At 40.2% G+C, this 12,383-nt stretch overlaps 1 protein-coding gene across 1 annotated transcript; it reads left to right on the top strand.

The window, feature by feature from the left end:
- The first annotated feature begins 2,284 nt into the window (after positions 1–2,284).
- Positions 2,285–11,808, top strand: LOC128451032 (plastin-1). Its single transcript, XM_053434805.1, has 16 exons — positions 2,285–2,308; positions 3,922–4,012; positions 5,429–5,589; positions 5,673–5,802; positions 7,167–7,299; positions 7,749–7,830; positions 8,017–8,182; positions 8,369–8,511; positions 8,606–8,701; positions 9,258–9,459; positions 9,688–9,766; positions 10,424–10,538; positions 10,628–10,761; positions 10,878–11,001; positions 11,086–11,219; positions 11,315–11,808. Exons 1-16 carry the CDS (start codon positions 2,285–2,287, stop codon positions 11,451–11,453), a joined length of 1,953 nt encoding a protein of 650 aa, XP_053290780.1. The 3' UTR covers positions 11,454–11,808.
- Positions 11,809–12,383: the final 575 nt, after the last annotated feature.

The following is a 12,383-nucleotide window of genomic DNA, read 5'->3' as shown; positions in this document are numbered from 1 at the left end:
GGATGGATAGATGGATACATGGATAGATATGTAGATAGATAGATAGATAGATAGAAATTCTTTCTTAATTCAGGCTTTTCACTGCAACACTGACAACAAGTACTTTTAACTAAACGTTTATGTACATTTTGACAAAAAGTAAAGTTTCTTCTAACTCAGTATTTTACCACTTTTACTTTGAATGAAGTTACTGGGATCTGAAAACCACTGTTATCGAGTTTTTCCCGGACACGCCCTGTTCTCTCCATCTTTGCATCAGAGGATGAGCTTGTTTGAATGTGTCTGATTAAAGTCTGGCCTGAGATCAGTTATTCAGGGAGTTCCTCTGTTCTCCAGCAGCTGAGCAGCTTTGTGTCCAACTTGAGGCAGCTCTGCCTCTGAGTGGCCACGTCTTCACATTACAGCTGAGTAAAACAGTACAGGGGAGTGTCATGTGGAACCAGATGGATGTTACTACAATGACTATAAACAGATAATGTATATATATATATAGATATATATATGAGAAAAAGTTTTGTGTTTTTATTTAAAGGTTTAAGTTCAGATGACGTGTTTAAGTTGATTTTAATTCTGCACTTGTACATTGGAAGAGTCCTGTCGCTCTTCCTCCTGTCCAAACTGTCTGTGAAGTCCTATATGTCCAAATGACAACATTGTCCCCGACTTAAAACGAACCTGTTCCCTCCTACCAGGCCGAGGTCATAGGAATGAAAGTGGTGAATGCCGGAAATGTTGTTCAACCGTGGCACAAGTAGATAAGAGTCATAAAAGCTTTAAGTTTGTGAACCGCAGCAGGTAAAGCTGCCAAATCCCTCAGGGTATTAAAATGGAGCAATGGTGCATTTTATTACCCATAATATGCTCTTAGCATTTCTTTCATGAGAGGAACAGTGTGTCGTTCCAACTTTTAGAGGTCACAGCCTCTACCTTTAGAATATAACACTGGAGTCACTTTTTGAAAGAGGAACATTTACAGTAGCCTACAACTCTTTCAACGTACCTGTAGAAATGTGAGTAGTGGTCAGACCCAATTGTTATGAAAAATATTTTTTGAAATTAATTTATTAATATCACATATGCAGGTAGTATGAATGGGAGTATTGGTTATTGTGATCAAACCTTGTTTCAGGTAGTGTATTATGTCTTTAAATTAAAAGCCTCTATAATTGTCATATTTTGTCTTTATCAGTAATATTTGTTGGATATAAGATTAAAAAAATACACAGTGAATTTGAATGTGTAGTTTATTTGTGTGCTTGTCTATTTGTGTCTGTGTTTTCACGTCGCTGCCCGTGATCAATGAAGGAGGCTTATGGGAAAGTTGCTCTTTTAAACTAACAACTGATCCCGGATCAGGGTTCCGCAGCTAAAACTGCAGCCTCCATCATCATCCGCGGCTGGAGGTGGAGCGCTCTCCCCTGAGGCCGGTCGATTAGCAGGAGGGAGAAACCGGAGAGCCCAGAGTCACAGAGGGAAACTGGGCTGATCAGGTGTCTGAGACAGAAAAGAGGTGACGGTGAAACAGGGGCTCGGAGCCTCCGGCCTGTGAGGAAGCTAAAATGTAGATAGTGACTTTGACTTTGCTGTTTCTGAGCCAAGGAGGAAACTTATCGCATATTGTCTTGGACACTTGGTTTCACCTGATGATTTGGGGACTGTGTGTGTGTGTTTTTCAGCAGAGGAAGAGGTGATTGGAGAAGTTGACAGGTAGAAAAGGAGATCAGAGTTTAAAAAGGTGTGGAAGTAGAGAAAGAGAAGACGGGGGTTAATAATAAAAAAGGGAATATATAACGTAGAGGCTGGAAGAGGAGATAAAGGAAGAAAGGGACCCAAAGCTGATTTTCTCCTCTGGACCTGCTTGGGACTCTAAGTCCTTCAGCCTGCCTGGGACTCAATGTAAGCTCCTTTTGTTCTTTCCTCACATTATAGTTTTACTGTGTTATCAAAAGCAGGTGAACTTTTCTGTTTAATGCAAAATTCTCTGAGTTTCTTTAACTAAAAGAAGCAGAGCACTGCGAGGGATGTTTTGGAGTTTTTAAGAAGATAAGGAAAGTGGAGAGAAAGAAGAAAACAACAGACGAGGCACAGAATCGGAAAATTAACGGTCGCACAAGCTTTGTTGTGTGTCGGATTAAAGAGCGAGCGCTGCAGTAAAGCGTCAGTGTTGTTGTGAAGCGAGGCAGTTTAATCCAAGTGGTGAGGTTGGCTCGCTGCCTCGGGTTACAGGGCATTGTGTGGCACTGAGGCAACTGTGCAGGCAAAGGCAGGCCCTCATGTTTTAAACATGTCGGACAGAGATCCAGAGATGGTTAGTTTGAGATAAGAAAAAGTGCCAAAAAGCATCAGGATCCCAAATATCACAAAGACAGCGCAGGGTTTGGAATTCAGGTTATTTATTAAGTTAAAATTTATTCATTTAAATGCAAAATATAACTAGTGAATATATAAAAATGGAAAATGTACTTATTTAAAAGCTGTGTCCCAATCCGTGGGCCACTTGGACCCCGAAGTCCGAACCGCAATGAGACAGACGGGTCTACATGGTATTCAACCAGCAACAGAGCTGAAGTTGGAGATAACAGGAAACTTTTAATTCCCGTTGGTTTTCTGTAACGTGATTGGTCGCTGTTCCGTTGAATCGAAGCCTGATGCTTAAGCTTCTCATTGTCCACCTCTTTGAAAAATGGTCAAGTAACGGCAGCGCAATGAATCCTGGGATAGGTCGGCTTCACCCATTGGAGCCTTCATTTCTCTGGGATGTCTTCAAAATGGCAAAGTCTAGTCGTGACGGTGTAACGAATGCAGCCTTAGAAGGAAGCCACCTCTGAGTTGAGACACAGCTTAAGTCTGTGTACAATCTGAAATAAATGTAGCACCAATCTTACAGTTTATGAATAACTCTAGATAATAATTGTCATTTTTTTGGCTTTTTCAGTTCAGATAAACTGTGTTTGATTTAAGGGTTCTTCATTGACGTGCTCAGCAGTGGACCTTTGACCATTTGGTTGAGTTTATAGGAACTATATTTGTTCTTTTTTGTTGCAGAAGGTTTTTAGATTTGCACGAAGATGTGAAACCATTAGTGTTAAACTATATCTGCATGACTGAAAGGATAAACTCAACAACTCACATGTTCTGTTTAAGTGGTACAAAAAAACAAAGTAAAAACAGGACATTAAATGTTTTAGGTTTGTGCAGTGACTTAGGGAAACCAGAGACTCCAGTAAATCACTGTCTATATCTAAGTGAAGTTAAACGAACCATCACCAGCTTGATATTTAACAAACAGATATGTGTTTGGTCTTCTCGTCTAACTCACATTAAAAGAAGTGAATCAATATTTCTCCTGCCGGGTCAAACTATTGCTCTGTGAGGTTTACATCTATTTTCATGGTTCAATCTTGCACACAGCATGAGAGACAGTGTGTCTACCGTGGAGGAGAAGAAGCTTCCTGGACAATAACGTGATGACACAGCTGAGGTGTTAAATGTTAACTGTGTGACTACGCCTGCCCCATGGTACAGGCAGGCCAAAGGTCCCCTCCGTGCCTCTCCGGAGTGACTCCTCCTAGGAGAGATAATCAGCTCTGCAGCCTCTGCGGGATCCAGCTTCCTCTCTGCCCCGGGTCTAGAGGCTCGCGGAGCTCCGGACAACTTGACTCTTGTGGTCAGACCAGAGGGATCTGCAGCGAGAGGCTCATAGCTCGAGACAGGGAAACACACAGGTATGTCTGTCTCCTGCATGGCGGTGTCACTCAGTTTCCTTTCCAACATTAAAATGATGCTTTATTGTGAAATGCAAAGACCTGAGGGCTTTTATGTGGAACCTCTAAGTTGTTAAACCCTGCATGTTTGTGTATGTGAACAATTCTCCGTCCTGCAGAAGCCAAATCTGTGAACGTGTGTGTGTTCATGTTTCAGGTGCACAAAGCAGAAGCCGCCATGGAGGATCACGTCACCCAGATCCACAGAGAGGACCTGGAGGACCTCAGAGAGGCCTTTAATAAAATTGGTGAGTTTCACAGCCACACCCGCACTGACACACCAAACCTGACCCCAAAGCCGAGGACAACAGCCACCACTCAATATAAACATGGATGTTTTAAATGACAGTGAAGGTCAATAGTCTTTTTTAGTCTGATCAGTATCAATCTGCATTTACTGATTACTCCAATGTCAAAATGGCTGCTGTGGAAAAAGGTCTATAGCGGCCAAAGAAATATTTTTACAGCCTGACCATAAAGCATTATCTTATGTAAGAGATTTTTATTGCTGGGGATGTTAAGTGTGTGTACTTTGTGTGTGTGTGTGTGTGTGCGTGGGGGAGGTAGTTTGCTGAGATGGTGCCAGATTTGATCAGATAATCCTCATAGTTCTATAATTGGAATAAGGTGCGATAATCAAATAATAATGGGGTTGAGGTAGAGACTCTTCCCAGTGTGACATGTTATTTTGTGTTACCATGTTGTGGGCAGATTAAGTATGACATCGTTTATTTGTGCTCACGTGACGTCAGCAGAGTCACCTGGGACCTTTTATGATATGATCATGTAGAAAGTCCATTTCTGCAAGTGAGAGGGGAAAAAAACTAGGATGCTAAGTCAAAATTATGAAATTAAAAGTCGAAATTATGACATGCTAAGTCATTTTTCAGATATGATGTCATCAATTTGAGTTAGTAAATCGCTATTTCGAGAAACGAACTTGTTCATTTGAATAGTAGGTCATTATTCTTGAATTTTCAGTCTTCACTTTGAGTCACTAAGTCCTTATTTTGAGATTTTATGTCAATGTTTTGAGATACTAAATCATTATCATTATTTTGATTACCTTAGTTGTTATGTTTAAATAGCGATTCATTATTTGGGGATATTATGTCAATATTTTGAGATAGTAACTCCTTATTTTGAGATACTAAGGTCTTGCTTTCAGATACTAACTCATTATCGTTATCATAAGTACATTTTTTTGCAGATGGTTTCTCATTAAAGTGACCAACAGGATTTGTGGTAGAAAAAGGGCTTCACACCTAGATTTCATGTTTGTGAAATCTATAAACTAGAAAGACCTAAACATTTAATTCAGCATATATGGGGAGAAAAGGTTATAATAATTTATGAATAATAAATTAATATCTATTTTGCTTTAAACGGATCAGCACTTTTTTGGACATGACATCTTATAACTATTTGTAATCTCAATGTAAATTAACTATTTGTTGTTATTTGTTCTCCAATATCATTTCCATATTAAATATAGTACCTGACCTGTTGGCCCCTTCTTTGTTCCTGCTTCTATCATCCATGATTTTTATAAACAGCTATTTGACTCTTTAGTTTCAGATGAATGTTTGTGAAGCTTCATAAACCTGTGTGTGTTTTTGTGTGTGTGTGTGTGTGCTTCTATGTCTCTGTCTATTTAAATCCAGATATTGATAAGAGCGGCTTCGTGAGTGACTTCGAGCTTCAGGAGCTGTTCAGAGAGGCGAATTTCTCCCTGCCGGGGTACAGGGTGCGAGAGATCATGAAGACCTTCATCGCCGGAGACACCAACAAGGACGAGAAGATCAGCTTCGAGGAGTTCGTTTCAGTAAGTTGTGTGATATGCGACAAATGTATGGACGAATGCATGAAACCCTGCACACGGAGTAACACAAGGCTGTTCACGCTCAGATCTATCAGGAGCTGAAGAGCAAAACGCTCAGCGAGTCGTTCAGGAAATCCATCACGAGGAGAGACGGGATCCGATCCTTTGGGGGAACGTCAAGGAAATCCAGTGAGGGAACGCAGCACTCCTACTCTGGTGAGTGACAGGATGCTGTGTGTGTGTGTGTGTAAAAGATTACTTGGAAACAACAGGATGGATTTCCATTGAACTTGGTGAAAGGATGAAGTATGGGTGAGGAAAGAACCCATTCAAATTAGGTGGGGATCTGTATTTTCATTTTAATTTCAAAATTGCGTTTTTCCATATTTTCCCGGTTTACGCCAAACACTGATTCATTGGTGCAGCTTGATTGGATGTAAGGGAACTGTTTGGCCCTGGTGGAGGAACTGGGTGCTTTATTGAGTACCATCCTAGTTTCTACATTAAAAACCCAGGAAACTCTTGCAGCTGTTCTGCAGGTATTTCTACAAACCTTAAAGATAAAAAGATTTTTGACCCCAGTTGTTTATCTTTCCTCTTAACCCTGTGATAATTAAATACTCTGTGACCCATCACACTCTGACCGGATTGTTCTAGCTTTACGACTACGCTAAACATTTTTATCATACTTTATAGCTTTATATTGACAACAACTACCAGACATGGAGCCTTCGTGGTATTTAAACAAGGTTAAACATTTTTGATAGCTGTGATTTCACTGAACCAAATGACCTAGCGGCCGTGATTTAATGAACCCACTGTTTTATGTGAAATATAGTGCTTAGCTGAAATTGTTCAACAGGCATGAAGGTGCATTTGTGATCAGGTGAATGTTTAACTGTGTGAACAATGTTGTGCACAATTCATGAATTGTGGACATGATGACTAGTCTCCCTATTTATCAGTAGTTGTAAAAAAGCAAGTGTTGATGAAAAGATTTGGTAAAACATCTCTGTCCTCCCTTGGAGAAAACTACACGTGTCACAGGAGAACCAATAATTGACAATTATGGTAAAAATATGTACATTAAAAACACTGAAAATGTATTTTAACTGCATACAAAAAGTATTTGGTGTGTTATGAACCATTTTATAAATGCTGAATGACTAAGAATTATTATGTCCAACAAGGGTTTGGGTTAGCGTGAGGGCTAGGTATTAGTTATTAGATATTAGCTATTAGGTATTAGGCATTAGGTATTAAGTATTTTCTATATCAGAAAGTAGTAAAAAAACATGCATTACTCTTGCACAATGACCACAGCGGCCTCTACACACTGCTTGTTTTGACTGAGCAATATTTTTGATCAATAATCTATAACCCATACAAATAAAGAAGAGGAGAAAAAATGTCTACAAGCTTGAATCAGTAATTGTCTTTAATGTATGATTTAAAAGCGGATATCAAATCAACTAATGTGTGTGTGTGTGTGTGTGTGTGTGTGTGTGTGTGTGTGTGTGTGTGTGTGTGTGTGTGTGTGTGTGTGTGTGTGTGTGTGTGTGTCTGGTGTGTGTGTCTAGATGAGGAGAAGGTGGCTTTCGTCAACTGGATCAACAAAGCTTTGGCCAAAGATGCAGACTGTGAACATCTGCTGCCCATGAACCCAAACGATGAAAGTCTCTTCACCTCCGTCCGTGATGGACTCGTGCTCTGGTAAAACACACACACACACACACACACACACACACACACACACACCTACTAACGTTGACATGACACTCTCCATACACTACATACAGTTATCATTCATACAGTTAAATGGTTTTTAAATGGGCTCTCGAGTTATTAACTGATTTCAGATGAACTACGGCTTCAGATGCAACTTATCTGACGACAGAAATCACTTGAACGAACCCTAACCATTTGTTGCATATTATTCAGTCAATGTCAACTCTGCTAATAGAAAGCAAACATGGCTGTGATAACGGAGGTTAAAGCAGGAATGGTGTGATGTTTGTTTTATTGCAGTTTTATGGCGAGTCATTCCTCCCTCCCGTCCTCGTATCACACAGGGAAGATCGTTCACCTCTGGAATCTGATCCAACAATCATCTCTCTTTATTTCACACATGCTCTCTCTCTCTCTCTCTGTTCCCTATTCAGCAAAATGATCAACCTGTCTCAGCCGGACACGATTGACGAAAGAGTCATCAACACAAAGAAACTCACCACCTTCAAAATGACCGTGAGTGGCGGCTTTTTGGTTCAATCACAGTAAACGTGACACGACAAACTCGTAAAGAGTAAGATGAAAAACTGTAAAAGCCGGATTATCAATTAAATAAAAAGTCATAAAGTAGTTCAAACTAATTCATTTTGCTGCTGTCAAGTTGAATGAACATGTCCGTGTGTGATTGGATGGATTTCGTAGGAAAACCTGGTCCTGGCTCTGAACTCTGCGTCAGCGATTGGCTGCATGGTGGTGAGCATAGACGCCCATGATCTGATGGCTGGGAAACCCCATCTGGTGATGGGCCTGCTCTGGCAGATTATCAAAATTGGTCTGTTTGCTGATATAGAAGTCAGTAGGAACGAAGGTCAGCACACACACACACACACAAACACACACACACACACACACATACAAATTAGTGCCATTAGTCTTATAATAATAGGTTAAGTTTCGTTGATTGTAAACTATGATAGTTTCACTGTTCACTATCAATTTCCACTGAAAGCTTCATGCTTATTTCTAAACTAACTGCACTTCTGCGTGTTTCCAGCTCTAATCGGACTTCTGAAAGAGGGAGAAAAACTGGAAGACATAATGTCCCTGTCCCCCGAGGACCTGCTGCTTCACTGGGTCAACCATCATCTACGCAACGCAGAGACGCAGACGATCAGCAACTTCAGTGACGACATCACGGTGCCCTGCTGACACACACACACACAACACACACACATGCAGTTACACAAAGAGAGACATGAGTCTGACCGTCCCTTGTGCTGCGACCGTGCAGGACTCTCGGGCCTACTTCCACCTGTTGGACCAGATCGCTTCCTGTGGAAAGAAAGACTCCAAGATGAGGGTCAAAATCGACATGAGCGGCCTCTTTGTAAGTCTGACTGTTTTTAGGTAAAGGGAAATGTGATAAAAAACTGAAACAGACGCCGACAAATGCAACATATTTATTTTGAAAGTCTAATTTTGATGTTGCCGGATGGATTTCCAGGAAACGTGGTGAAAGGCTGGGACAAGGGAAATCTGAGAAACCTTTAGATTTAGGTGTGTATCTGCTGAAAAGGGCAGATTCCAGGTTTTTTCTTTTTTACTTTGTGAGTTGAGTCCAGTTTTTTGGGGCCTTTTTTTTCCTGTTTTCCCAGAGAATAATTCATGGATCTCGTTGAAACTTGTATTTATGGAGTTGATATCTACAGCATGAGTGTGCACAGTTTGGCGCAGCTTGATTGCCATATGCCTTGTCGTGGGTATTTTTTTATTGTATATGTCGGGGGTGTTTTATCTGTTATTTGTCCTCGTATCTCTCTCTGTTTCATCATCCTGCAGATAAAGTGAATCTTATTGACATGATTAATCCCTAACTGATTCTAGTTTGGTTGCCTGTGTTGTCTGTGCATTGACAGATGTCTCTGTTTCACGTGTCTGTGCAGGAGCCTGATTTGGAGCAGAGGGCCGAGCTGATGCTGCAGCAGGCGGCCCGGCTGGACTGCAGACAGTTTGTTTCCGCCCACGATGTCACATCTGGAAACAGCAAACTCAACTTGGCCTTTGTGGCAAACCTGTACAACATGCATCCCACTCTGGGGGAAAATCAGATTCACATCAACGGCATAGAGACCGCACACATAGTGGGTAAGATACACAAAACCAAGATTAAATACGGACTGTACCACTCTCCCTCAAGAACGGGGAACGAATCACTCAGTTCATTAGCCAATAAATAGTAATAAATGGAGCTTTCAGGGTGTGACAGGTTACAGCAGCCATAAATCGATATGAACTGTATGTAGGCGATAGCTGAACTCAGCTGTGTGAGAACAGCAGGTCAGAATCTTGATTATAGCCATTATGTCTTTACAGGTGAGTCCAAAGAAGAGAAAACCTTTCGCAACTGGATGAACTCTCTTGGCGTCTCTCCTTATGTGAACCATCTCTACTGGTAGGTCGTCAGTTACACATCAGTGTGATCAACCTTATCTGAAGAGATGGTGATACTTAACATTCCTGTTTGTTTCAACCCCTCGACTGAACAGTATGACAGACGTGTGTTGGGACATTTAGTTTATAAATCTGGTGAACAACATTAGAATGTCCTTTTTAAACACTCTGATGAATATGTTTGAATACACATTATTTTTATATATATGATAGATGTTTGTTGATTTCTTTGTTATTGTTTTGTTCTGGATTTCTCTTTCTCAATTAGTTTTGAACGGTGTTATGTAAACAAAGAATTATATACAAATTATTTGATTATTATTACAGCAGTAATAGTAAGATTAGCAGTAGCACATAAATCTATTCAGACTTTTAACAGTGAGTTCAGTACCTTGGTTGAAGGTTAAAGCTGAATGTTATTACTTTTACAGCTACACTTATCAACATATAGTTTGATATGGTTATTGCTCAGTTCATTAGAATTACTGATACGGGGCCAAACTTACACAACAAAGTTACAATGGAATATCTTCACCTATTTTTATGGCTGTATGTTTCTTCCGGGTTGTCCGTCCGCCCCTTCTTGCAAACCTCGAAGAATATCTTGAGGGAATTTCTTTAAATTTGGTACAACTGTGAATTTGTTTGTCTTTTGCAGTGACCTGTGTGATGGTTTGGCGATTCTGCAGCTTTATGAGCGAGTTAATGTCCCTGTGAACTGGAAGAGAGTCAACAGACCTCCTTATCCAATGCTGGGTGCAAAAATGAAGAAGGTACAACAACCTTCAAACGCACAAGAGCAACAAAACACATTAAAACATTTTTGTTGTTAAATACAAAAAAATGTCATCCATGTTTTTAGCTGGAGAACTGTAATTATGCCGTTGACCTGGGCCGGAACATGGCTCATTTCTCCCTGGTTGGTATCGGAGGAGATAACATAAACTCGGGCAGCCCCATGCACACCCTGGCACTGGTCTGGCAGCTGATGAGGAGGTACGTGTGAGGCGTGGGACATTGCACCGGCTGTAGAACGGGTGTTTTGGAAAGACGGATTGTCCATTTTCATCCTTTGTCAGTGTCAGTCATCACTCCTGCTTGTGATCCTTCAGGTACACACTGCTGGTGTTGTCAGATTTGGGCGATGGAGAAAAGGTTGCAGATCAGATCATCCTCAACTGGGTCAACGACACGCTGAGCCAGAAAAGCAAGGACTCACAGATCAGCAGCTTCAGGGTGTGTGTGTGTGTGTGTGAGAGAACATATTTTATTATGTCAAACATATGGTTGCTTTTAACCTCATTCCCGTGTTCTCTGCAGGACGATCTGATCAGCACCAGTATGCCAGTGATTGACCTGATTGATGCCATCGCTCCCAATACAGTCAAGTGGGACATGGTGAAGAGAGGAGATGAGAGAGCGCTGAGGAATGACGATAAACTCGCAAACGCAAAGTAAAACAAAAGAAGTTGTAATTGTTGCCCTTTCTCGTTGTATTTTTCCACTCAATCACTGTCTCCTAACTCCTCCCTCTTCCTGCTCTCCTCAGGTACGCCATCTCAATGGCCCGTAAGATCGGCGCTCGTGTTTATGCGCTGCCTGATGATCTGGTGGAGGTGAATCCCAAGATGGTGCTGACGCTGTTCGCCTGCCTCATGGGCCACAGCTTGAAAAAACACAAGCGCTGAAAAACAGACAAAGAAGAAAGCAGACATGAACAAACCTGGGAACCAAATATCAATATGATTCATGACAGCATTTTGTTTCCATTCGCTATCTTTATTTTCTTCAAATCTTTGTCACGTCCATGTCATTTCCTTTTTCTTTGACCTTTGACCTTGTTGGGTTCACTCAACAGTTTATATTCTGCTCAAATTTGAAAACAATTTCTCATCAGCAAAAAAAACACTGCATTTGCTTATCTGTGATTAGGCTGCTAAATGTTCTTGGCTTTATCATATTTAATATGACGTAACATCTTCTTACTGCTGCAATACACATACATGACCCTCTTCTTTAAGTCTGTAAATGTTTTGCATTGAATGTTGCTATTTAATTATTAAAAAACGTTATGAGTATCATTGTATATGTGTGTTACTTGAACTTGTAGAGGTTTGTAACAAATGTTAGTACATAATTATAGAGCTAATGCCATGTGTCTGTAAAATTAGCCTATACAAATAATCTTCAAAATAGGAACAGTTCTTGAAAGTTCGTGAAAATCTTGAAAATCTATTAAACTTACTAAATTAAAAACCAAAAATATTTAAAATAGTTCATTCATATTTTCTTCTGCATCTAGATTAAATATTATTTTTAGTATTTAGTGTGAAAGTTGCCTGTTGATTTGGTCTATATTGTATTTATTGCTGTAACCATAATACACATTTCAAGTAAATTACTCTACTGGTTGAATATAGAAGAAAACATGTACTCATGTCAATAAAAACAAATACTCAACTGCTTTTGAGTATTTGTGATCGTTGGTGTGGTGTACAAATAATATACAATACAAAATATGTAATATATATCTCAGCAAAACAAATCAAGGCAAAAATGTATCACATTATATTTCCTGTTGTTGTTGTTGTTACAATATTTATTAACCAATTAATAAT

The sequence above is a fragment of the Pleuronectes platessa genome, chromosome 11 (genome assembly GCF_947347685.1).
Source record: "Pleuronectes platessa chromosome 11, fPlePla1.1, whole genome shotgun sequence".
NCBI classification, from domain to species: domain Eukaryota; kingdom Metazoa; phylum Chordata; class Actinopteri; order Pleuronectiformes; family Pleuronectidae; genus Pleuronectes; species Pleuronectes platessa.
The sequence above is the reverse complement of the archived record's forward strand: the minus strand, read 5'-3'. Positions and strand labels throughout refer to the sequence as shown.